The sequence below is a fragment of the Xenopus tropicalis genome, chromosome 3, assembly GCF_000004195.4.
Source record: "Xenopus tropicalis strain Nigerian chromosome 3, UCB_Xtro_10.0, whole genome shotgun sequence".
Taxonomy (NCBI): Eukaryota; Metazoa; Chordata; class Amphibia; order Anura; family Pipidae; genus Xenopus; species Xenopus tropicalis.
In genome coordinates this window covers 14,564,770-14,592,602 of record NC_030679.2, presented here as the reverse complement: position 1 = coordinate 14,592,602, position 27,833 = coordinate 14,564,770, and the positions used below count along the sequence as shown (strand labels likewise).

General features: G+C 42.1%; 1 protein-coding gene across 1 annotated transcript in view; it reads left to right on the top strand.

Annotated features, from left to right (window-relative positions):
* prmt8 (protein arginine methyltransferase 8) overlaps nt 1–27,210 on the top strand; it is a 71,065-nt gene extending 43,855 nt beyond the window's left edge. The window contains exons 4-10 of the mRNA XM_002938693.5: nt 178–241; nt 6,873–7,015; nt 7,972–8,059; nt 10,042–10,157; nt 17,455–17,605; nt 25,135–25,256; nt 26,925–27,210. Coding sequence (XP_002938739.2) covers nt 178–241; nt 6,873–7,015; nt 7,972–8,059; nt 10,042–10,157; nt 17,455–17,605; nt 25,135–25,256; nt 26,925–27,008 — 768 coding nt within the window. The 3' untranslated portion in view covers nt 27,009–27,210. The remainder of the gene's footprint in view (nt 1–177; nt 242–6,872; nt 7,016–7,971; nt 8,060–10,041; nt 10,158–17,454; nt 17,606–25,134; nt 25,257–26,924) is intronic.
* The last annotated feature ends 623 nt before the right edge of the window (nt 27,211–27,833 follow it).

Below are 27,833 nucleotides of genomic sequence, written 5' to 3'. Positions count from 1 at the left end.
AAGAAGCCAGCAGATTAACAGCCCTTGAGGAGAACTGACTTCTGCATCAGTATGGAGGTTATATAAATACGCACAGAGAATATATACCGAAAACTATTGTGAAATTCAATTTCAGACATTTTGAATGCCAAAAAGTCAGACTGGTGTGACGCTAACAAATGTTCTCCTTTCACGCAGATCGAATGCTCCAGCGTCTCAGACTACTCAGAAAAAATCATCAAAGCAAATCACTTGGACAACAGTAAGCTTTTTGGAAATTGTTACTGGAGTGTGAAATAGAGAGAACTATTATTATAATAGAATATGACGCACAGGTATAGCATTGTACAGCAGGCCAAGAATTGCTTCATTAGCTTTGATTAGGCTTGGACAGTATTGGCCAGGGCGAGAACATGGGGAAGGCAGCTGCTAGGGTGCTTGAAGGGGGTGCACATAATGTTCCTATAACACTATCTGTGCCCCCTCTGCACATCATCTGCATCTTGTTGTTGGAGGAAAGAGGGATTGGGCCTAGCAGCTCGTTGGTGGGGGGGGGGGGGTCAGGTCTCAGTCTCAGGTAACTGGTTGAAGAGAAAAGGTGGATTAGGTCTGGCAGCAGGTCACTTCATACAAGCAGAGGGGCGTGGCAGGAGCAGAGCTGGCCTTTGGCGCCAATATTTGTCGGCCCTGGTATTGGCAGCCAAGGAGCTAAACACTGCAACTGATTACTCTGTACAAGTACATTAGAGGGGATTATAGGCAGATAGGGGTGTTCTTTTTTCCCATAATACGACCAGAACACCAGAGGCCCCCCCTTTAGATTAGAGGAAAGGAGCTTCCATTTGAAGCAGCGTAGGGGGTTCCTCACGGTGAGGGCAGTGAGGTTGGGGAATGCCCTTCCTAGAGATGTGGTAATGGCAGATTCTGTTAATGCCTATAAAAGGGGCCTGGATGAGTTCTTGAACAAGTATAGTATCCAAGGCTATTGTGATACTAATATCTACAGTTAGTACTGATGTTGGTATAAATGGATTATGCATGTGAGGATATAGAAAGATCAGTAAAGATTTGTGCGTGCTGGGATTACTTGGAAGGATTGAACTTGATGGACTCTTTTTTCAACCCAATGTAGCTATGTAACTATGTAAATATGTAGTAGTGATCAAACCTCATCATATACCACATCCCTTAGTCTGGCTTGATATAAGTATTGACCCCTTCTCCCAGTAAGCTGCCATGATAGTATTCTAGCCCAGCCTGCTGATTCTACAAAAAAGTCCTTAGGGGTCATTTACAAACACACCCCTCAAAAATGGAGAATGCATGGAGAATTGAAAACTGACTCAATTCCACATGCACATGGCCAGTGAGCCCATTCTGTCTGATTAATAGTGCGCAACTGCAACCCAATTATTCTAGGAAACCCTGGTGCTGCCACCATGGACCTGGTGATACTTCCAGGGTTCCCACAGCACATTGCATCATAGGCGCACCAGACATGAGCCCTATACAAAAGTTTTGAATGCAATACAAAGCTCACTCAACCCCAATGTCATGGGAAAACAAGTTTCAAAATCATCATTCAGCATCATTTAGTAGAGCTTTTCCAGCAGAATCCTGCATTGCAACCCATTTTTCAAAAACAGATTTTTTAATTTTTTTTAATTTTTAAAATTTATATTTTGAAATTTGCCATGGGGCTAGCCATATTCCTCATTTCCCAGCCACAGCCATGTGACTTGTGCTCTGATAAACTTCAGTTACATTTTATTGCTGAGCTGTAAGTTGGAGTGATATCCCCCCCCCCCTTTCCCCCCCAGCAGCCGATCAGCAAAACAATGGGAAGGTATCAAGATAGCAGCTCCCATTAGGTATCAGAATAGCACTCAATAATAAGAAATCCAAGTCCAGGTTGGGACTCCTCCAGTTACATGGGAGCAGGAGAAACAGTAGCTGACCAGTATATACAGTACTGCCTACCCATTGGTTGCTGTAGGTCAGTAGCAAATACTATATGAACCCAAGGAAGTAACCCAACCAATCAAAGACTACTAGTTTTGATAAAGAGGTTAAGTCTAATCTCTGTGTAGTTGCTATGCATTATTGTCTACATTGGTGGAAAACCACATGAGGTCCCAAAACAGTAATTAATACAAAACGTAACATTTATTTAGTTCCCTTTAACAATTATTAGTTCCATTTAATTTTAATTCCCTTTATAAATATACTTAAAACTTCACATATCATGTGGCAGAAGTACCTCAGTGCTTCATTCCTCAGTGATTCCCTAGGAGAGGCGGAGAAGGTTTTTTAATTCAGATTCTCCTTCCCAGTTGAACTGCCTGTACATTGAATTCCTCCTTAACTGTAAACTAAGACACAGGCAGCAATAAGAGGAATTGAGGGGTTCATTATAGCTCTATAAACACGAGATGTAGTAAAGATAAAACAATGATCTATTTGCTTCTATACAAAACAAAGAGCATGATGAAGCATCATTTTAGCACCCTGCCTATTTATTTTACCTAGGATATAGACCATAGCTCTATATTGTTGATTAGGTCAGGAATTATGGAGAGATTTAGTTGGACTTCATGGTATCCTGCATTTGCCATTGAAGATGCTGTGTGACATATAGGTATTCTGTATATCAATACCAGTCCCGCCGTGCTTTTTGGGAATCCTGAGTGCAATATGCCTATGAATTTCTGTAATTTGCCCAATATATAAAGCAATCCATCACAATGATGGCTCAATCTGAATCTGCAACTGTGCCTTGTGTCAGAATTCCCTCAGCAGTCATATCTCATTTGTCAAACATGTGCCCTTGTGAAGTTATTGAATGAGGACACTACGTATTATACATAATACTATTGAAGGCACCTATCATACCCTGGCAACACTGTGCAGCTTCTGTAGTTAGAGGTTCATATTTACTGTGATCTTCCTTTCTTAGACAAATTCCATGAATTTTCATATCTGATGCTCTGGCTGCTGCAATAAAAACACCCGGTATGTGTATTATGTGCCATTATACCCCCTAACAGTGAGGAAACCCTAGAAAATCATACATTTTCCAAAAGCACACATTCTAATGAAACAAATCTGGGTAAATACATCTTTTTACTGCAAACTACCAAGTTATGCTTAAAGTAGTACTTTTAACAACATTTCTAAAAATCAGCACAAAGATTTTACTCCATTTTATACCCCACGTTTCATAATGTATCAACAGAAAACATTTTAAATATAAACACCAGGGGTCTATTGAACAGTTTAATGCCCAATATGTATAGATTTACCATACTATGTGGCATGCAGATGCACCCAAATGAAAATAGTGCGTTTGAATTTTCCCGACTGATGCTCTGGCTGCTGCAATATAAGCACCCGGTAAGTGTAATATGTGCCATAAGACCCCTTAACAGTAAGGAGACCCTAGAAAACCAGATATTTTCCGAAAGTACACATTCTGATAAAACAAATATGGGTAAATACATCTTTCTACTGCAAACTACCAAACTACAAAGCTTTGCTAAAAAGTTTTAAAGAATTTCTTCAAATCGTCACAAAGCTTGCATTTTACCCCATTATATACCACCACATGTTAATGTGTGAAACCCCCCCCCCAAAATGTACAGTGTATGTAAGTATAAGTTTGTATTAGTGTAATAAGTGTGTGTTTGTGTGTTGTTATCCTGTTCTTGATCCGGTGAGTGGGCGGGGCTGGGGGGGAGGTAGAAGAGCAGGAAATGACAGGCACATAGTATCTACATGCCTGCCGTTTCCTATGGGGCTCTTGGGCAATTGCACCCCTTGGGCAATTGTGTCCCAGGGGCCACTCATTTGCTGCCTCTGCTCATTGTTTAGGGGCTGGGGAACGAGTGGGGAGCGAAGGAGTGATTTTATAAGCCGCTCCTCCGCTCCCAGAACTTACAGAGAACTAAAGCCTAAATATTTATATGATTAGAAATGCTGTATTTTACATATGGAGCTTACTGTATCAGTCCAGAGGTGCATCAGCCCTATAGTAATAATTATCTGAAGTGTTATCCCCAGCAGCAGCTCCAATTCTTGGATCTTATTAGGCCATCCTTTGTGTGCCAGTGGCACTACATGTGCTCCGTGCTCTGGGCTACTGCTGAGAAGCTAAGGTTAGGGGTCACTGGGAGTTGTTTATTTATATACAGTATATTTTAAGCGAGTCCACAAGCTCAGGTAAGTGACAGCAGCCCAAAACATGTGCTGGCAATCAGCAGAAAAAGAAGATGGGGAACGGCTGGGGTATCTTTAGGGACACAAAGTAAAGTCAAGCAAATAATGCAGATTCTGAATCAAGGAAAGGCCAGTTATATTACCTCAATTCGTTAAAAAAGATATGGGGGAATGAAACTGTGGCTGCAGTGGAAGAACATTAATAACCAGGCTTTTCTTCCCTCTCAACTAATGAGCATATTTTTCAAACAGGGAAAATTCACAGCATTTTCTCTCTCTTCTTGTATAGGGGCACATTTATCACACCATGAAAATAGATACATAAAGGCATCTTGTTATTGAGCAGTTTTCCTTTAACTCAACCCAATCATAAAGCTGTCCCACTACGCCCCCTAGTTCTCTACAGGACTTGTTGAAAAACTTAAACAGTACCTTTGATAGAATTTACCATTGTGCCCCCAATTCACTCATATTATCACAGAGAATGATAACTAATAACAAGATAGCTGCAAATAAAGTAAACATAAAAATCAAAGGAATTATATTAATCTGGCAAACCTGACATACAGGGCTAAATCTTACAACATTTAGATATAGTCCTAAGTATTATAGGCCCATGACAAACATAAAAAATGGCTAATGGGAATTACCCTTGAGTGGGGTCCATTAGCACTGGAAGATGCTCTGGTGGTATAACAGTCTCATCTGAGCCTTGGTACACACATAAATAAACTGTCAGGTATAATGTCAAACCAACTGGCAGATAATGTTGTACTTTGAGTTTTCACACATAATTATAATGTATAATTCAGTGGATCTCTTAAATGTGTTCTGCCTGCTATGGGAGATGGCAGAGTTTAATGCAAAATGTATGTCCCCTTTTACCTAAATAGAAGAACATAAATGCCATAAATATAAAGGCTCATGTGCAACCGCGCGTTACTGCATGACTGCCCCCCCCCCAGGCTGATGTATCAAAGGCTGGCAATCGGTCAAATTAGCCTGTTCATTCAATTAATTTATCACTATTCATAGCCTTCATGGATTCAATGGGGGTCATCTATGAATGCAAATGCAATAAGTAAAGTGCAATGCTGCAAAAAATTAGTTTTTGGATTTTGTTTTTACCCATAGTCAGGCCTGGATTTATGGGAAAAACACACCAAATTGTGTTCACCAAGAATGTGCAACATGTGTTAAAATGGACTAGGTTAAACAACATTGGTTGTATCAAAGCATCTGCATCTGATACACAGGGTGCCCCTATTGATGCAAGCCACTGCAGCAACCCCAAAGCTACTACAAGCTGCAGGGTGGTAACATATGCATTTCAAGGTCCCCAATGAAGGCACAGTTGGGGTTCAAGGACCCACCACCCTGCCACTGCTGCTCTCTACTCTGCCCTCAGCCACCACCACTCTGGCTCTGCTGTTATGGCCAGCAGCAAGTAGGTAGTGGAGCTGGGGCGACTAGCTTGCAGGCAGGTGGCAAAGTGTCGGGACAACAGGACTTTTCCCAGTATCCCAGTGGGCCTATATGACCTTGAGGTCAGACGTGTGCATCTATGCCATTTCCTATGGTGCTGATCACAATTTAAATGATTTTAAACAATTTATCCAGAATTGACCTGATTTAATCAATTTGTTATTTTTGTTAATAAATCATTAGTGAATCTGTACCAAAGACGTCAACTTCCAATAAGGCTCTGTGCTTCTAAGATGTGTGTGCCTGGGGGGCTGGTATGTGGGGTGAGGGGGTGCCCAGGGTTCAGCAGTTCTTTGGGGAATAAAACCTCCTAACCTTCATCTGAGCCGGAATAATCACAGAGATCAATGTGCTTTGACAATAAATATACCAACCGCATTGAGCGCAGAGAACAATAGGCAGCAGGAGGGACTCCTACAGCTGCTACATTTAAGGAAAATAAAATGGAAAATGTATTTGGAAAATAATACTGAAGGAGGCAGAGGGGGCCATACGCAGGAGGAGGTGTTATTTTCACATTATGCACCTTTCCAGCTCAATTTATTTTTAATATCAACTATTTTTTCCCTGCATTTATATTTTGCGCACTTTCTTTCTCACATTGTTATCTGCTGGAAAGCTTTTAGCTGAGGTGTAAGGCTTCATATGTGCCATACTCTAAATATATCCTCTGCCCAACGTCAGATCCTCAGTCCTGGCATCCTCCTGCAATGCAAAACCTTACAGGGACACCAACCCCTACTGCATTGCATGGTTCAACCACACTTGCTGGACTACAAACCCCAAGCTTAAGGGGTGCTGGGAGCTGTAGTCTAGCAATATCCAGGTTGGATCTTTAAAGCTATTTTGCTGAATAAAAGTTTTCCCCAGCTCTTCAGGGCTGGCACCTGCATTAACATGCAAAGTAATACTCCAGTAGGAATCCCAGCTGATCTGCGTAAATCTGTTTCTTTACTCATTGTTCCTACATTTTGAATTGGAAGCATTATGCACAGTTTCCTAGCAAGTCTGTCCTTCCTCCCCATATTTGATTAAAGTGTTCCCAAAATGGCACAATAACCTTTGTATGTAAGAGCAAGATGGCTGACATTTTTGGTCAATTTCGAAAGTTTATAAAGGGTATCAAACTTAGACAATATGAATTTAGGATTTATTAAAGATATTTTTTTGTTATTTCTCCCCCCCCCCCCCAGTAATTACAATATTTAGAGGCAAAGTTGAAGAGGTGGAATTGCCAGTGGATAAGGTGGATATCATTATTACCGAGTGGATGGGCTACTGTTTGTTCTATGAGTCCATGCTTAACACGGTCATCTTTGCACGAGATAAGTGGCTGGTAGGTTCTCTGCATGTTACATAGCTAAAGCCAATAACAATCATTCACCAGCTACATGCATGTTATTTTCATATTGATTTATTTGATGTTAGCCTGTACAGAGAGATACCATAAAACTATGGCAGCTTAGGTATTCCCCTGTACTAATCACAATTCAGCAGGAACAGCCCCCTAAGTTTGCCCATAGCCTCTACAGAGAGATACCATAAAACTATAGCACCATAGGGATTCCCCTGTACTAAGCACAATTCAGCAGGAACAGCCCCCTAAGTTTGCTCATAGCCTGTACAGAGAGATACCATAAAACTATGGCACATAGGGATTCCCCTGTACTAAGCACAATTCAGCAGGAACAGCCCCCTAAGTTTGCTCATAGCCTGTACAGAGAGATACCATAAAACTATGGCACATAGGGATTCCCCTGTACTAAGCACAATTCAGCAGGAACAGCCCCCTAAGTTTGCCCATAGCCTGTACAGAGAGATACCATAAAACTATAACACCATAGGGATTCCCCTGTACTAAGCACAATTCAGTAGGAACAGCCCCCTCAGTTTGCTCATAGCCTGTACACAGAGATACCATAAGACTATGGCAGCATAGGGATTCCCCTGTATTAAGTCAGCAGAAATGTTAAGGTAAGGTGGCCCTTTAAATAAAAAAGGCTATTTTTCAGTCTATACTCCCTCGATCTATCTGGCAAATATAGTCAGAGCATAGAGCATTTTTTTCTCCCTGCTTTCCTTCAACTGACAATGGCTTTGATTTAGACAGACATTTATATCTAGCTGTGTGGCTGCAGGCGGATTTATCCATTCAGATATTAAACTGTGAGTGACAGAATAATGAAAGCATGCAGGGGGTGCTTGTCTGCCATTGATACGTGCAGTTCAAAATGTGATGTCTTTGTCAGGTGAATTGATTACAAGACCAATTTCCCCACAATTCATCAACAGAAACCTGGAGGGCTGATGTTTCCTGACCGAGCTGCCCTATATATCGTTGCAATAGAAGACAGACAATATAAGGACTTCAAGATCCATTGTGAGTATCCTGTCCTTATGGACTGTCATGTTGGTGGGGAACCAATTCCAGACTTTTGGGGAGCATACTGGGGAGATTAAACCATTAAAGCATAAATATTCCCTGTGTCTATCTCTAAGGTCAAGGTCAAATGGGGCATTTTTATGTTATGTATTGACCATCAGTCTGGCTGCATTTTGCTTCTAAATTGCTCTTCTGCTTGGCTTTTTTTTTTTTTTAAATTACTAAAAATTCTTTTGAGATGTCTTCCTCCAAGGCTTTTTTGATACAGAATGTGTACAGAGCATGTGGCAGTACATGGGAAAGAGAAAGGGCACACAGACGTATTGTGTCATTACAACCACGTAATAGCAGAATTATGGGAAAAATCTGAAATGCATATTGCCAAAAGAGAAATGCATATAATCAGCCATCAGTGGTTTTGTTAGTGTATTTACGCTCAAATACCCGTTTCTAAAAATGCAATGTTAAAATGCTTTGTGTGACCTCGCCCTAAGTATCCCAAAGGATTAGGCACCAATGCATACAGATTCCCATTGGTGGAGCAAACTGAGCCCTAGATGTTTTATTAGGTGAGGAGCACATGGCCTGAGGACCCCAAGTAACCTGACGAAGGTTTCTTTCTGAAAGGTTCCGTAGTTTCCCTTGGAAATCACTCCTTACTGTATGATTTCTAACAGAAGCTTTTTAACTTTATCAATACTATCCATTTTTCTTTTTTTCTGTGAACGTGGTGAGAGAGACTACTAAGGGATGTGAACCTGTGCTCTTGGTTAAGCCAGTTGATCTTGGTGCATCAAGAAGAATTTGTGTGCGTCTGTCTTTTTTTTTTTTTTTTTTGGCGGCCAGGTTCATTAGCCCACTGCCCCCCAGGACCCCAGGGGTGGGCTTTATCAACTAAATAGAATGGGGTCTGGATTTAGAAAAAAAAAAGCCCACCAAATAGCATACCTGCCTATGCTCCCGATCCACCTGTCTCTGCCCCAAGCCGCAGGTAAGTTTCTTTTAGGAGCACTCGGGGGATGGGGACAGAGCCAGCCATTGGGGGTGCAGGGGCCCCTGAGGCAGAAGCCCCGGTGGGCCCTGCGCCCCCCAGTCCAACCCTGCCCACAAAAACTAGTCCTATAAGAAAAAGTAATTTGAGGGAAGTGGTCTAGTGCTCATTGATCTAGTAGTATGAAACAGAAATGCATGAAAGAAATATTAAAGCATTCTTGGGCATCCCAACTCATAGAACCTGCACTCTACTGAAAGTAGGAAAAGATGTAAGACAGAGCTTTGCAATGCCCATGGCACTACTTCTCCATGGTTGGTGCAGCATCCAGCCAAAAACTGAACATTTCAACACACAATTCAATGACTTTCAACCTATATGGTGGCAACAATGATTCTCCAATAGTCATTTCCAGAAAAGAAGGCAGGTTACTAACACATTCATTATTACCTAAATGAACACTGGAATGGAATAGTATGTAGGTGAAAGTGTTTGAATGCTCAAAAAGTGTGACAGCGTCCCAGGGCACAAGCCCTAGACTTTCAGTGTAGAGTGATGGATCAATAATTTATATGTTGAGTATGCACTCAGAGAATCCCACATAGACAGGCATAGTAAAGGCGTTTCTCTCACTCAACAATTGATCTTGAATGTAACTGAATTTTAATATTTATTTGCTGTTTGTTCTATTATTGTGTTGTTCTTTGTATGTATTATTACATGTGCAGCACAGTATATACAAGTGACCTATGCATCAGTACATTCATACAAATGTATGTGTCAATGGTATGTAGTGAATTTTCGTAATCTGGAATGTAAAGCAGGGGTAACATTGCATCTCCATGTCTTTCTGGCCACACCACCACCCTGTGTGTGGTGCTGTTCACATGTGGGGTAGTAGGGGTCCACAGGGACCTAAGGAGGAAAGTCCAGACTCACAATTAATGTAATATAATGTGCATCTCATATGCTCTCTTTTAATTTGCAGGGTGGGAAAATGTATATGGATTTGACATGACTTGCATCCGGGATGTTGCAATAAAAGAGCCGCTGGTGGATATTGTAGACCCAAAGCAAGTGGTGACCAACTCCTGCTTGATAAAGGTTTGATAATTCCAGATGTACCATGACGTCAAGTAGTCATTGTGATACACTGTGGTATAACTGGGGTTGGATTAAAGCAGTGATCCCCAACCAGTGGCTCAGGGCAACATGTTGCTCCCCATCACCTTGGATGTTGCTCTCAGTGCCCCCAAACCAGGTAGTTATTTTTGAATTCCTGACTTGGGGGCAAGTTTTGGTTGAATAAAAACAAGATTTCCTACCAAATAAAGCCCCTGTAAGCTGATAGGGTGCATAGAGGCCCCTAATAGCCAATCACAGCCCTTATTTGGCTCCATGAACTTTTATGATGCTTGTGTTGCTCTCCAAGTCTTTTTACATTTGACTGTGGCTCAGAAAGAAAGGTTGGGGACCCCTGGATTAAAGGGAGCATAAACTGATGGCTGGAAAGAAGTAGCTGCTTCCCTTCTGCCCCCTCTCACTATCGCTCTGTTTTTTCATTATAAAGATAATGAAAAGTTTTTGTCAACTTTTTTACATTTAAAGGGGAGCCAACCTTTCTTTTCAGCCCCCCTTAGTTCATAGTTACATAGTTACATAGTTACATAGGGTTGAAAAAAGACCAGTGTCCATCAAGTTCAACCCATCCAAGTAAACCCAGCACACACAACCCACACCTACCAATCTATACACTCACATACATAAACTATAAATACAACCACTAGTACTAACTGTAGATATTAGTATCACAATAGCCTTGGATATTCTGATTGATCAAGAACTCATCCAGGCCCCTCTTAAAGGCATTAACAGAATCTGCCATTACCACATCTCTAGGAAGGGCATTCCACAACCTCACTGCCCTCACCGTGAAAAACCACCTACGCTGCTTCAAATGGAAGCTCCTTTCCTCTAATCTAAAGGGGTGACCTCTGGTGCGTTGATTGTTTTTATGGGAAAAAAGAACATCCCCCAACTGCCTATAATCCCCTCTAATGTACTTGTACAGAGTAATCATGTCCCCTCGCAAGCGCCTCTTTTCCAGAGAAAACAACCCCAACCTCGACAGTCTAACCTCATAGCTTAAATCTTCCATCCCCTTAACCAGTTTAGTTGCACGTCTTTGCACTCTCTCCAGCTCATTAATATCCTTCTTAAGGACTGGAGCCCAAAACTGCACTGCATACTCAAGGTGAGGCCTTACCAGGGACCTATAAAGGGGCAAAATTATGTTCTCATCCCTTGAGTCAATGCCCTTTTTTATACAAGACAGCACTTTATTTGCTTTAGTAGCCACAGAATGACACTGCCTGGCATTAGACAACTTGTTATCAACAAAAACCCCTAGATCCTTCTCCATTAAGGAAACCCCCAACACACTACCATTCAGTAGATAGTTTGCGTTTATATTATTTCTACCAAAGTGCATAACTTTGCACTTATCAACATTGAACCTCATTTTCCAGTTTGCTGCCCAGTTATCTAATTTTGTCAAATCGCTCTGCAAAGCGGCAGCATCCTGCATGGAACTTATAGTTTTGCACAATTTAGTGTCATCAGCAAAAATAGAAACAGTACTGTCTATGCCCACCTCCAGGTCATTAATAAACAAGTTAAAAAGCAAAGGCCCAAGGACTGACCCCTGCGGTACTCCACTAACCACACTGGTCCAATTAGAAAATGTTCCATTTACAACCACTCTTTGTACTCTATCCTTCAGCCAGTTCTCTATCCAATTACAAATATTATGTTCTAGGCCAATATTCCTTAATTTCATCATTAACCTTCTGTGAGGTACTGTATCAAACGCTTTAGCAAAGTCCAAGTAGATGACATCAACTGCCATTCCAGCATCAAGGTTCCTGCTCACCTCCTCATAAAAGGCGACTAAATTAGTCTGGCAAGATCTGTTACGCATAAAACCATGCTGGCACAAACTAATAGTATTGTGAACTGCAATGTATTCAAGTACCCTATCCCTTATTACCCCTTCCAAAAGTTTTCCTACTACTGATGTCAGACTAACAGGCCTATAGTTTTCAGGCTGAGAACGGGATCCCTTTTTAAATAACGGCACCACATTAGCAATCCGCCAGTCTCTTGGCACCATGCCAGACCTCAATGAATCCTGAAAAATTATGTGAAGAGGATTGGCAATCACAGCGCTCAGCTCATATAATACCCTGGGATGAATCCCATCCGGCCCTGGACCTTTGTTTACCTTTACATGTTCAAGTCTCTTTTGAATTTCCTCCCGAGTGACCCATGCGCCAGTAGCTAAATTACTAGAACTGGGCATATTACAAGGGAAGCCTTCATTATCTGGCTCCTCAGATGTATAGACAGATGAAAAATAAGAGTTCAAAATTTCAGCTTTTTCCCCGTTCTCATCAACCAACTTACCCCCCCGTGATAATAAAGTTCCCACCCCTTCTTGCTTCATTTTTTTACTATTCACATAATTAAAAAATAATTTAGGATTCTTTTTACTCCTAGCAGCAATATCCCTTTCCATTTCTATTTTAGCTTGCTTGATAGCTTTTTTGCATGCTTTATTTGCTTCCTTGTACCTGATGAAAGTTTCCGCTGTCCCAGCTAACTTGAATGCCCTAAAAGCACGTTTTTTCTTACCAACCTCTACAATAACACTTTTATTCATATTAAGGTTACAGATAACAGAAGAAAAATCTGCTTAGGCACACGGGGAGATTAGTCGCCCGTGATAAATTTACTTGTCACAGGCGACTAACCTCCCCGGATTGGCATCCCACCGGCGAAAATGTCACCGGTGGGATGGCACACGCTGCACAGGCGATTACAACAAATCGCCGAAGTTGCCTCGAGAGGCAACTAATCTTCCCATGTGCCAGAGCCCTAACAGTCATCCAGACATAGTTCCAAGAATATTTAGAACAGCAAATACCTTTTTAACATCAAATTCCAGCATAATTGACCTTCAAGCTGGGCTTTTCAGGCATGTGAATGAACATGAATGTATGAGTAAGCCTGTGTGTGAATGTGGGCCTAATTTACTTATATGTCCAAAGCATACAATTTTAGCAGGTGCATAATTTATTTGTCCACGATGCTGGAATTTGTGTTTTTCAAACAATATCCTACTTATGGCAACTTTTTGCATTACTGTTGCAACTTAAAGTGTTTTATGTAAAATTTAGCATAACATCTTGGTATCGGCATATGGCTGGGACAGAGGAGAGAAGAAGCTCCTTTCCAGTAATTCCCACAATTTCCCCATAGAGTATAGCTTCACAAAAAGCACCATCATTATTTTTCCCCAAAAAATTTGCGAAACGCATTTGTTGCATGTTTTTTGGGGGTTTTTTTTGTCACCGGCATCTTATTTGACGCAACCACGCTTTTTATTTTACGTGCAGCGAATTTTTTCGTGCAATGAAGAAATGAGGAAATTCGCTGCGAATCCATGTCTGCCGAAAAAATTTGCTCATTACTAGTAACAAGTTTGTCAGTACCTTGGGCCTACCACCACTAGAGATACCTAAGTAGACCCCTAAAGCACAATCACCAAAATTGACCCCGGGATGGGAGTCAGTAGGTCCGAACATCACTTGTATCCTCACTTCGATCTGGCTCTCCTACATGAAAAACACTTGTGTTTCACATGGATAAACTTTCTCTCTTTTGCCTTGTAGCTGTTTTGTTTGCTACTGATCTCCATGCAGACAAAATGACCATTACTTTTCTGCAGAGTGGGCTTTTACCTCTGATTAGATTTTTCCTTTTATTTTACTCTATAGTTGAATAACTAACTGGTTCTACGTCTACGGCACACGCAACCAGGAGTGTTTACTACCTACAGTATATATAGAACCTAAACTATTCTTCCACATGAAGAGGACATTGTATTTGAAGGATTCTTCTTTACCAAGTATTGCTGTGTGGGATTCTCATGATTGTTTACAGTTATTTACCAGCTATCAATATAAACTACAATCTCTAGACATTTCAACTGACATGCTTCTACATATATATTTATATATATATGGCCGCTTTGTACCAGCGTACAAATGAGAAATCCAGGCCTATAACCAGGAAGAAGGGATACAACAACTCAATCGCACATATTCTAAGAGAATATTATTAATATTTATGATAATGGGTATAGGGGTTCCAATGTATGAGCTTTCTAGTATTACTTGTCATAACCCTCCCATATCAATCACAAAAGAAATACTAGACCTAAATGGACAGTACATAATATTACAAGGTTCCTACATTGGTACCCCAATTACATTACTTAATGTTTATATCCCAAATGTTAAGCAGATACCAGTATTACACAAAACTCTTTCCCTAGCATCTAAATACCCATCACCTATCAGGATAACTAGGGAAGATTTTAACTTGGTGTTCTCTGAAAATCTTACCACCCTGGATCTTCGCAAGTCCAACAAAAAGCGAAGCAATTTCGGGTCCTGATCCAATCCCACACCTTATTTGACCCATGGCGCATCAATTATCCAAAGGATAGGAGATGTACCTTCTATTCCTCCCCACATAAGACATCAATGAGATTACATAGTAACATAGTAAGTTAGCTTGAAAAAAGATATACGTCCATCAAGTTCAACCTTAATGCCTATATATAACCTGCCTAACTGCTAGTTGATCCAGAGGAAGGCAAAAAACCCCATCTGAAGCCTCTCTAATTTGCCACAGAGGGGAAAAAATTCCTTCCTGACTCCAAGATGGCAATCGGACTAATCCCGGGATCAATTAAGAGCTATCTCCCATAACCCTGTATTCCCTCACTTGTACTGAGAGCTATCTCCCATATCCCTGTATTCCCTCACTTGTACTGAGAGCTATCTCCCATACCCCTGTATTCCCTCACTTGTACTGAGAGCTATCTCCCATACCCCTGTATTCCCTCACTTGTACTGAGAGCTATCTCCCATACCCCTGTATTCCCTCACTTGTACTGAGAGCTATCTCCCCTACCCCTGTATTCCCTCACTTGTACTGAGAGCTATCCCCCTACCCCTTTATTCCCTCACTTGTACTGAGAGCTATCCCCCTACCCCTGTATTCCCTCACTTGTACTGAGAGCTATCCCCCATACCCCTGTATTCCCTCACTTGTACTGAGAGCTATCCCCCTACCCCTGTATTCCCTCACTTGTACTGAGAGCTATCTCCCCTACCCTTGTATTCCCTCACTTGTACTGAGAGCTATCTCCCATAACCCTGTATTCCCTCACTTGTACTGAGAGCTATCTCCCCTACCCCTGTATTCCCTCACTTGTACTGAGAGCTATCTCCCCTACCCCTGTATTCCCTCACTTGTACTGAGAGCTATCTCCCCTACCTCTGTATTCCCTCACTTGTACTGAGAGCTATCCCCCAAACCCCTGTATTCCCTCACTTGTACTGAGAGCTATCTCCCCTACCCCTTTATTCCCTCACTTGTACTGAGAGCTATCCCCCATACCCCTGTATTCCCTCACTTGTACTGAGAGCTATCCCCCCTACCCCTGTATTCCCTCACTTGTACTGAGAGCTATCTCCCATAACCCTGTATTCCCTCACTTGTACTGAGAGCTATCCCCCCTACTCCTGTATTCCCTCACTTGTACTGAGAGCTATCTCCCATAACCCTGTATTCCCTCACTTGTACTGAGAGCTATCTCCCCTACCCCTGTATTCCCTCACTTGTACTAAGAGCTATCTCCCCTTCCCCTGTATTCCCTCACTTGTACTGAGAGCTATCTCCCCCTACCCCTGTATTCCCTCACTTGTACTGAGAGCTATCCCCCATACCCCTGTATTCCCTCACTTGTACTGAGAGCTATCTCCCCTACCCCTGTATTCCCTCACTTGTACTGAGAGCTATCTCCCCTACCCCTGTATTCCCTCACTTGTACTGAGAGCTATCTCCCATACCCCTGTATTCCCTCACTTGTACTGAGAGCTATCTCCCATACCCCTGTATTTCCTCACTTGTACTGAGAGCTATCTCCCCTACACCTGTATTCCCTCACTTGTACTGAGAGCTATCTCCCCTACCCCTGTATTCCCTCACTTGTACTGAGAGCTATCTCCCCTACCCCTGTATTCCCTCACTTGTACTGAGAGCTATCTCCCCTACCTCTGTATTCCCTCACTTGTACTGAGAGCTATCTCCCATACCCCTGTATTCCCTCACTTGTACTGAGAGCTATCTCCCCTACCCCTGTATTCCCTCACTTGTACTGAGAGCTATCCCCCATACCCCTGTATTCCCTCACTTGTACTGAGAGCTATCTCCCCTACCCCTTTATTCCCTCACTTGTACTGAGAGCTATCCCCCATACCCCTGTATTCCCTCACTTGTACTGAGAGCTATCCCCCCTACCCCTGTATTCCCTCACTTGTACTGAGAGCTATCTCCCATAACCCTGTATTCCCTCACTTGTACTGAGAGCTATCCCCCCTACTCCTGTATTCCCTCACTTGTACTGAGAGCTATCTCCCATAACCCTGTATTCCCTCACTTGTACTGAGAGCTATCTCCCCTACCCCTGTATTCCCTCACTTGTACTGAGAGCTATCTCCCCTACCCCTGTATTCCCTCACTTGTACTGAGAGCTATCTCCCATACCCCTGTATTCCCTCACTTGTACTGAGAGCTATCTCCCATACCCCTGTATTTCCTCACTTGTACTGAGAGCTATCTCCCCTACACCTGTATTCCCTCACTTGTACTAAGAGCTATCTCCCATACCCCTGTATTCCCTCACTTGCTTAAAAGCCATCCAGCCAGTACAACTGATTCAGGGAGGGAATTCCACAACCTCACAGCTCTCACTGTAAAAAATCCTTTCCGAATATTTAAACGGAACCTCCCTTCTTCTAAACGGAGTGGGTGCCCTTGTGTCAGTTGGAAGGACCTACTGGTAAATAAAACATTAGAGAGGTTATTGTATGATCCCCTTATATATTTATACATAGTTATCATGTCACCCCTTAAGCGCCTCTTCTCCAGTGTAAACAGACCCAACTTGGCCAGTCTTTCTTCATAACTGAGACTTTCCATACCCTTTACCAACTTAGTTGCCCTTCTCTGGACCCTCTCTAACTCAATAATGTTCCGTTTGAGCACTGGAGACCAAAACTGACTGCATATTCTAGATGGGGCCTTACCAGCACTCTGTAAAGTGGAAGAATAACCCCCTCCTCCCGTGAATCTATACCCCTTTAAATACAGCCTGCCTGTCACAAAGACTTAACATTTTTTACCAAACTGTTAGCATACTGATTGAGCCCAATACTGCCCTGCCTGACTGGTCCCTTCTGCATTCCTTCTCTGTTTCTTTTAATAGGAAATTGACATATACACTGTCAAGACGGAAGAGTTAGCGTTTACAGCTGCGTTTTGCCTTCAGGTTCAGCGGAACGATTACGTCCATGCGTTGGTTACCTATTTCAACATTGAATTCACAAAATGTCACAAAAAGACCGGATTTTCCACAGGTAAATTGTTTTACTAACAAAATATTTCCCAGACCAGATTTGCAGTATTTGTCATCATGGTACTAGTACAGGTGTGGCATTGATTATTCAGAAACCCAATATCCAAAAAGCTGCAATTTACAGGAAGACCATCCCCTCTAGACTCCATTATAATCAAATAATTACAATTTTTAAGAAGTGATTTCCTTTTTCTCTGTACTAATGAAACAGAACCTTGCATGATCCAAAGTAGGATATAATTATTCCTTATTGGAGGCAAAATAATCCTATTGGGTTTATTTAATATTACAATGATTTTTTAGTAGACTTGTAGATCCAAATTATGGAAAGACCCTTATCCAGAAAACCCCACGTCCCAAGCATTCTGGATAACAGGTCCCATACCTACCGTACTTATAGTAACTAAGCTGCATGAATCCATATTGGTGGCAAACAATCCTATTGGGTTTACCTTATTTTTAAATCATATTTGCAGACTTAAGGCATAGTGAGCCAAATTATAGAAAGATCCCTTATCTGGAAAACCCCAGGTCCCTAGTATTCCGAATAATAGTTTCCATACCTGTACTGTTTTTATGTTCATTTCATAAGGAAATGAGATTTTGTCCATATGGAAAAGGTTCTTTTGCTGTGAGGGTAGCCATTTAATGGCATTCTCTACTGAGAGAGTTGCCCATGAGTGAATCAATGGTGGCATTTAGAAATAGGGTTTTAACGCACAAGGGCATATATAATTATGATGTGTAAGAAAAAAAACACTTATCCCTCTGAGGGGTTTTGTTTGCTGTTGGTTGATGAAATTATTTAGAAAGGATGAACACGATGGACTTTATTTGATAAGCCCGGAGCCCAGTGCAGTTAAGGGTGCCATCCACTGGCCAAATGGTTGGATAGTGTAGGAGGGGCCAACATTGTGTCATCCATTCAGTAGACAGTACAGCACTCATGGGTCAACTGCAATATGCTCAACAGTGACCAACAACCCACTGCCTGTCCCCACTGTGCACCCTGTTCTCTAGCTTACATAGTAATATAAAAGAATACTGTCTTGGGAAAACACATGTTTTTTTTCAAAACACATCAGTTAATAGAGATTCTCCAACACTGAAATCCATTTTTCAAAAACAGATTTTTTTCTATTTAATTTTGAAATGTCACATGGGGCTAGCCATATTCTTCATTTCCCAGGGTGCCACAGCCATGTGACTGCTGAGCTACAAGTTGCAGTGATATCACCCACCTTCCATCCTAGCAGCCAATAGAAACGTAGCAGCTCCCAGTAGATATCAGAATAGCGCTCAATAGTAAGAAATTCAAGTCCGGCTCAGACTCCTCCAGTTATATGGGACTGCCATCCTCCCACAAAGATTTTTTTATTTTTTAAAAGCTCAAATGGTTATATTTAAATAATATTATCTGAATTGTTTGTGGTTCTTTAATGTCATTAACATGTCTAAACTGTTTGTCCAGGTATTAATGCACTCAGAAATTTCAACCCCTGAGTTGCAATTTGTTGGAAATAGCTTATTAATGTTGTTGTTGTACTGTAACAAAATTATTTTTTTTTTGTGTCTGATTTTGTTTTTACTGCAGCTGACAAGAGAGTTAGTCTTCCTTTTGGTTCCGTGGACATTTAATTATTATTATTTCATTAATAAATACACACATATGCTCTATATATATAGCCACTGATTTCAATTATCACTAGCTCATATACGCTAGCAAATTTTCCCTGAAAGATAGTGGCGCTAGGAAAATTCTCTAGGAAAAGTATGTGCTAGTGAAAAATCTATGGAAAAAATTTGTTGGTGTTCTCTTGCTGCAACAAAAAAAATCACATTTTAGTAAATAAGCGTATTCGTCACGAATTACTGCCTGACATAGTTGCATGAAGTGTGGAGAAGCTTCCCGAGGTGAAAATTTACACCTTTGTAAATGTGCCTGGGGTACATGATATTCATTGCCGGTATGTAGAGCTAGTGGGCTTGATCCAAGAGCCTTATCCTTTGGGTTAACCCTTGTCTCACTGCTGTACAACAGAGTCAGGCTACGTGCACTGCTGTTTCCCACACAAATCTATCATTCTAGTCAATGTTCACAGCCCAGCTGGGATCAGACGTACATTATTAAATTATCCAGCAAGTGCAGAGCAAGTTAAAGACAGTCTAGTACCATTTCTTGAAAAACTTTAGTCCTGCTTCCTGCCCTTAGCTGATCAGAGGTCTGTTGCTTTGTTATTGGACCCCTGTTTGCATTCTGGCTTGTTCGCTGCCTCTTTCTTAATTCCTATTCTTTAGTATTCTGCATTGTTTCCAGATTCCTGTTGCTCAGTGTTCTGCCTTCTTCCCTTTGAGTTACTGGATTCCTGTTGTTCATCATTCTGCTTTGTTCCCTGCCTGTTCCTGGATTCCTGTTGCTCAGCATTCTGCCTTGTTTTCTGCCTCTTCCTGGATTCCTGTTGCTCAGCATTCTGCCTTGTTTCCTGCCTGTTCCTGGATTCATGTTGCTCAGCATTCTGCCTTGTTTTCTGCCTGTTCCTGGATTCCTGTTGCTCAGCATTCTGCCTTGTTTTCTGCCTGTTCCTGGATTCATGTTGCCCAGCATTCTGCCTTGTTTTCTGCCTGTTCCTGGATTCCTGTTGCTCAGCATTCTGCCTTGTTCCCTGCCTGTTCCTGGATTCATGTTGCCCAGCATTCTGCTTGTTATCAGAGTCTTACTCATCAGCAATCTTTCTGATCTGTACCTATATGCTGCCCTGGCTGTTGGATTCCTGTTGTAAGGCTCATGACTATTCCGTGCCCTGCACTCAGGAGTACTGTTGCACAGCTTGTACTCAGCTGGGAGCTTTTTCATTGTAATTCTGTCTGACCCCTTTATTTTTATATATCCGATATTCAGCCCATTACAGGAGATTATTGCTCCATGGCTCAGGCTGTCCCTGCTGGAATGTTTTCCTAGATGAAAGGGTTTCATAAGTGAGGGTGTCAAGTGCGTTTCCTCAGTTTAACCAGGCGTGTGCAATGTGAAACTTCTATAATCAATTCTCTGTGTATTTATAGACAAGTGGTGTGACTTTCTCTGATCCTGGCACTGAGCCTAGAGAGCACCTCTATAGCTAGCAGAATCTAGTGCATGCATATCTTCATTTTAGTGCTCTTTATAGGATATTATGGGATAAGAATAGAACATAAAGAGGTGGATAAATCAAAGGGTAAAATAGAGCTCTATTCACATAATTGGGATTTTTAGGGGCACTTATATTAATGGGAATAAAGCTCAATATACATGCACCTTAAAATTATATACAAGTGACATTTGGGTGGAGCATCCTCACTTTTAAAGGCCCACATAGCCACTCAGTCATTTACCCCTCTATTATGACTCACTTTGCAACCGGCTCCACTGGGGACTGGCCCAATGAGACCCAAGAATAGCTGTGCCCCTGGCCCAGTAGTGAGCTCAGCATAAGGTTAATATGTTGTAAAACACAATAGGATGCATTGACAATGCCCCACATGGTGGAAAGAGTGCAGAAAAGGGCCACATTTAGACCTTTTTTTACACTTTGCCCACTGCATAGGGTATTGTGCAAATAGCTGCAGGCCTTTGCTCTGTGGACTACACCTAGAATCAAGTGCCGCCTGCATCGGGTCACAATTAATTTTAAAGGGGTGGGCAGAGGGAGGCACGTAGGCACCCTTCCCTCCCACCTACAACTTGCGCATTCTTTGCACACACAAGTTAAGGAGTCGAAGGAGGGAACTACCACCACCTCCACTATTCTTATTATTGTCACATACAGTGGCTTGCAAAAGTATTCGGCCCCCTTGAACTTTTCCACATTTTGTCACATTACAGCCACAAACATGAATCAATTTTATTGGAATTCCACGTGAAAGACCAATACAAAGTGGTGTACACGTGAGAAGTGGAACGAAATTCATACATGATTCCAAACATTTTTTACAAATAAATAACTGCAAAGTGGGATGTGCGTAATTATTCAGCCCCCTTTGGTCTGAGTGCAGTCAGTTGCCCATAGACATTGCCTGATGAGCGCTAATGACTAAATAGAGTGCACCTGTGTGTAATCTAATGTCAGTACAAATACAGCTGCTCTGTGACGGCCTTAGAGGTTGTCTAAGAGAATATTGGGAGCAACAACACCATGAAGTCCAAAGAACACACCAGACAGGTCAGGGATAAAGTTATTGAGAAATTTAAAGCAGGCTTAGGCTACAAAAAGATTTCCAAAGCCTTGAACATCCCACGGAGCACTGTTCCACCGATCATTCAGAAATGGATGGAGTATGGCACAACTGTAAACCTACCAAGACAAGGCCGTCCACCTAAACTCACAGGCCGAACAAGGAGAGCGCTGATCAGAAATGCAGCCAAGAGGCCCATGGTGACTCTGGGGGAGCTGCAGAGATCTACAGCTCAGGTGGGGGAATCTGTCCATAGGACAACTATTAGTCGTGCACTGCACAAAGTTGGCCTTTATGGAAGAGTGGCAAGAAGAAAGCCATTGTTAACAGAAAACCATAAGAAGTCCCGTTTGCAGTTTGCCACAAGCCATGTGGGGGACACAGCAAACATGTGGAAGAAGGTGCTCTGGTCAGATGAGACCAAAATGGAACTTTTTGGCCAAAATGCAAAACGCTATGTGTGGCGGAAAACTAACACTGCACATCACTCTGAACACACCATCCCCACTGTCAAATATGGTGGTGGCAGCATCATGCTCTGGGGGTGCTTCTCTTCAGCAGAGACAGGGAAGCTGGTCAGAGTTGATGGGAAGATGGATGGAGCCAAATACAGGGCAATCTTGGAAGAAAACCTCTTGGAGTCTGCAAAAGACTTGAGACTGGGGTGGAGGTTCACCTTCCAGCAGGACAACGACCCTAAACATAAAGCCAGGGCAACAATGGAATGGTTTAAAACAAAACATATCCATGTGTTAGAATGGCCCAGTCAAAGTCAGATCTAAATCCAATCGAGAATCTGTGGCAAGATCTGAAAACTGCTGTTCACAAACGCTGTCCATCTAATCTGACTGAGCTGGAGCTGTTTTGCAAATAAGAATGGGCAAGGATTTCAGTCTCTAGATGTGCAAAGCTGGTAGAGACATACCCTAAAAGACTGGCAGCTGTAATTGCAGCAAAAGGTGCTTCTACAAAGTATTGACTCAGGGGGCTGAATAATTACGCACACCCCACTTTGCAGTTATTTATTTGTAAAAAATGTTTGGAATGTACACCACATGTACACCACTTTGTATTGGTCTTTCACGTGGAATTCCAATAAAATTGATTCATGTTTGTGGCTGTAATGTGACAAAATGTGGAAAAGTTCAAGGGGGCCGAATACTTTTGCAAGCCACTGTATTTATAATGTGCCAACACATTCTGCGGTGCTGTACAAAAAAAATTAAATTTTATAGTTGATGATTTCTGACAACCCCTAAGCTTGGCTTCTCAACAAAAGCCCAGAGCACACTGGGCATGTGTAGTGCCACTGACACACAAAAGATGCCAAGATGGGGGAGCTCATGTAGACAACCTTGAAGGTCTGGATCATTACTGTTATATGGCTCCTGGGCTGATACAAAAACCTCATATAGCCATATATTATCCATATGCCTTTTTCTAAAGAGTGAGACAAAAGGGTTCATATATTGATCTATTGTTATTTAACCATCCTTTAATTTCCTGTGCAACCCATTGTATTTTAATCATGGAAAAGATTAATTATTTAACAAAAAACATAACTGGGAACAGCTTAAAATTAGTAATTTACGCTGTTAATACATTTTCAGACATTGTGCTTGCTGGAACACAATGTATTATTTCAATCCATCTTTATCGCCCACTCTTTTTAGATTTTGACTTAAATGCCATGAATAATGTTATAGTGTTGCAAAATGTATATGCACCGACTAAGGCAGCTAAGTATTCCATGACATGGATCCCTGTCAGAATATAGAAATGGGACATGGAGATGGATCAGAGCTGCTGTTTGTGTTGTGCAGAATTTTACAATCCCATTTTGTGTATCATAGGTCTTATTTCATTTCACACAATTAGCAAACTAGAGCAATCAATAGGATGACCAATACTGATATTGGGATCAGAGAAAGCAGCTCTACAAGCATTATTTCCCTACTCATTACATAGGTCACAACATGGTTGCCCCCTGCTCAGTTTTGATGTGGACAGCCTGGTTTTCATAAGGGTGTCCGGGTCAAAACTGCCTGGCTGGTTTGGACAGGACTGTGCAGCGAAAGATGTGACAATCAGCTGCCTCATAGTACCATTCACTGGCATCACCAGCCCATCCAATTAATTGCCCTGCCCACTATGTCACCTGCTCCGTTCCCTGCCCAACATCCTATGTCACAACTCTACCCCAGACACTAGCAAAAAAGCAATGACGGGCACAAAAGCTGTGATTTGCAGCTTGCGCCAGAACACAGTGTCAGTGGATGCAAGGCAGCGCTGTTATATGAAAGAACTAGCTGACCATGTCTATATGGCATTGAATATATATATATTGTTATATTAAGCATGACTTTGGTACTGCGTTTTTACTGCTATGTGTTCTAGGGCTAATAAACATAAACACAAACACAAGTTTGCACTGCATCAGAGGTGCTGCTGCCATGAGTACATGTTACTCCATAGGGCTCATGTAAATCCACAAGTGCAGTTGCAATCCCTGAAATTTCCCCACAGTCAGTTACACATGAAACCACTTTCATTAACGGTACTTGCATCAAAATGCATTCCTTGCACTTCTGTATAGTTGCACCCAGTGTTGTTCAATCCTTCCTGCCTTCTATTCCGAATCGAGCATTGCTGAGCTTATTGATGCATGGAACCCCGGAGCTACTGCCACCTCCTACTGTAGCTCCAGGGTTCCCTTTGCGCCCAGTGTCAATAGGTGAAGCACACATTCCCCCAAAGAAGTGGCCGTAGAAGGCACTTGCATGCCAAACACAAACGATACCAAATGGACTTTTGTCCAAATCAGACGATTTGCAAAGAAATGCGCACACAGACACAGGTGTATTCATTTTTGGCAAATCAGATGTAATAGTGGTAGGCACATTACAACTGTGACAAGCACATCACTACGTCAAAGTCATACCCTCTGGCCAGTCCTACACTTGTATGATTCATTAATGATGAACCATATAAATAAGTGTAGGACTGGCCAGAGGGTATGACTTTGACGTAGTTGGCCAGCTTGAAGTATATTGCAATATATGGACAAACAAATACTGTTTTGTTTAAAGGGGAGGGCATATCTTGGCAGCTTAATACACAGAATGTCTTAATGTCCTATATATATTGATAACGGGGGAGTACAGAGGATCTCTTGTTGTTGTCTATATGTACATTGTGGTCACAACCTCATTGCCTTATGGTTTTAAATTTAGTGGTTGAGCACAACTTTCCCTTATTTGCTACATACATATAACTTTTCTAAATTACTTTTAAATCTGACCTTTATGTTTCCGCCTGCAGCTCCCGACGCACCATATACGCACTGGAAACAGACCGTCTTTTACCTGGAGGATTATCTGACAGTGAGAAGAGGGGAAGAGCTTTTTGGGACGATATCTATGAAACCAAACGCCAACAACATTGTAAGGCTTCCTTTCTTTAACTCTACTGTACAGACAAGACCTCACAAACCCAACATCCCTAGTGAACCCATTGTATTATACCACTGTGACAAGTTGCAGGTACCCACTTGTAATTTCAAATGCAAAATAATCACTCGTTTAGCCTAGAGTAAAAAAAAAAAAAAAGACGATAATTAGTCATTCACATAATCGTTTCATTAATCATGGTAATCCGCAAGATACTGTGTTTGAGCTTATGGTCAAGGCTAAAGGATTCTGGGAGCAACACATTAACTCATTTACAATCACAAGTGCCAAATAGTTACAGAACTGAGTGTACATTAGACTGATGCCACACATAGCATATGGCGTATATTTTCGGCAAGCGGAAAAACGCTTGCCGAAAATATCGCCATATGCTCCTACCTGTGCTTGCACCCGAATGAATGAGATACGCTTGGGTGCAGGCACATGAAGCTGAAATACACATAAAAACACGAGACTTTGCATTCTCTCGCATTTTTATGCGGATAACGGCTACATGTGCCTGCACCCGAGCACATTCCATTCATTCCGGTGCAGGCACAGATAGGGGCATACGGTGCGTAGGAAGCATATTTTCGGCAAGTGTTTTTCAGCTTGCCGAAAATATACGCCATACGCCTTGTGTGGCATCAGCCTTATTGCCATGCACCTTTGCATGTTCCTTAAAGTAGCATACGCCTTGCCTGCACGTGCACGCAATCAAGGGAACCCTCACATTACCTCCAGTCTGGACAGTGACTTAACTAACATACAGGGGGAAGGGTCATGGGGGCTTGGCCCAAGGGTCTTCAGCTAGGCCCCCCTCAAAGATTTTTTGGAGGGTAGCCTGGCCAGATCAAGGTACACCACTAAGACTGGATGTGGGGCAAGTCCTGGGCGCCCTTAGCAAACTGCATTAATAGTCCCTACTGACTTGCCCTAAGTGAATTTAGCAAAAATCCCATTATTAACCTATCCTGCATGCCACTCTATTCTCACACACTAGTTGTGCCGGGAGCAGCATTATGGCTAAATGATCAGGTACTTGGGGCAAGCAGGTTCAGGAGACGCCTGAAGGCTGAAAGAGAATCCCATATACCGGGTTTCACTTGGTCCACTAGGTAGAATTTGCATTGGCACTGGTGTTGGAGAAATACTGTAATATGAATAAGACTGTATCTGTATGTGAATGCTAAATCACCGTAGGAAAGCAGCCCTCATGGCTCCGGTGGGATGGAGATACATAACACCAGTTATATAACTGTTTATGGTCTATACATAGAGGCACTTCTGAGAGAAGCCCATATGCTCACCGCTAGTGCCATCTGGGAACCCATAGCTCAGAGACTGTAAAGTATGTGCCAGGTGTATTTATAGCTTTCAGATAATCTGACAGCTTCATACGAACAAAACATTACCTTTCTTTTCTCTGCCCCCCCCTCCGGAGAGTTTTGAAGGCTGACGGTTTTTCCCTTTCCTCTGTCACTTGTTGGGCAATTCAAAGCAAAGGAATCTGAAACGTGCACCAAATAAATATCAGTGAATGTTTGAGATGCTTTCTTTGGAGAATTGAAGGGCAAAGTGAAGGGAAGTTTTATATTCCCTTTAATAAATAAGAATCCCTCATACAGTAACAAGGAAATATGTTCTTTTCTCCCTGTACAGCGTGATCTGGACTTCACTGTAGACCTGGATTTCAAGGGGCAGCTGTGTGAAGCTTCCATCTCTCACGACTACAAAATGCGCTAGCACTACGACCTGCTCACAGGCCCCTCTACCTGCCCCTACCTGCCATACTTGAAGTCACTGATTGCTCTTCTGGGACAGAGATGTGTTTAGCAGACAGTCGATTCTGAGTGCTGGGAATTAGCTGTGATGACAGCAGGAAATAAGCAACTTAAGAAACATAGAAATTATGGAAATAACTAATAAATGGAATATGCAAATGTCATGCATTTGATTGTTTATTGCAGAAAGAAAGGGAATTAGTGTCAGACTTTGGGCCTATCAAGAACCCAACCCCTAGGGCCCAACTCACCTCCCCAACTGCCATAGATCCCCTGCCCCACTAAATGTCCCCGGCTGCTTGTGGATACCTGCCCCTGTAACACTTTGGGCAAGGCCCCTCCAGCTTGGCAATGGGGCTGGGCCAGTTAGTGGGCAGACAGCAATACTTGTGTGAGGAAAGTGGAGTCTAAGAAGGGGCCTGTATGTAAACAAAGGATTGGAGGGAGGGCTGATTTTCATATATAGGTGCAGCAAATCTGCCCTTTGTTTCAACCAATGAAAGCAGAGAACTGATTGGGTGCTACTGCCAACCGCACTTGTGTAAATTAGCACTAGTGATGAGCGAATTTCTTTTCCAGGCATGGATTAGAAAAAAAAAGTAAAAAAAGTTGCACGAGTCAAAAAGTTGCACGGTTCCTGTGTTTTGCTTAATTTTTCAGCGAAACAGGACAGATTTGCACATCACTAATTAGCCCCTGTGTTAGTTAATGAGTCCTTAGGTCTCTCTTTCTGAATCCCTTTGCCACACAGACACAGATTTAGTGGCCACAACAGAACTGAGTAATA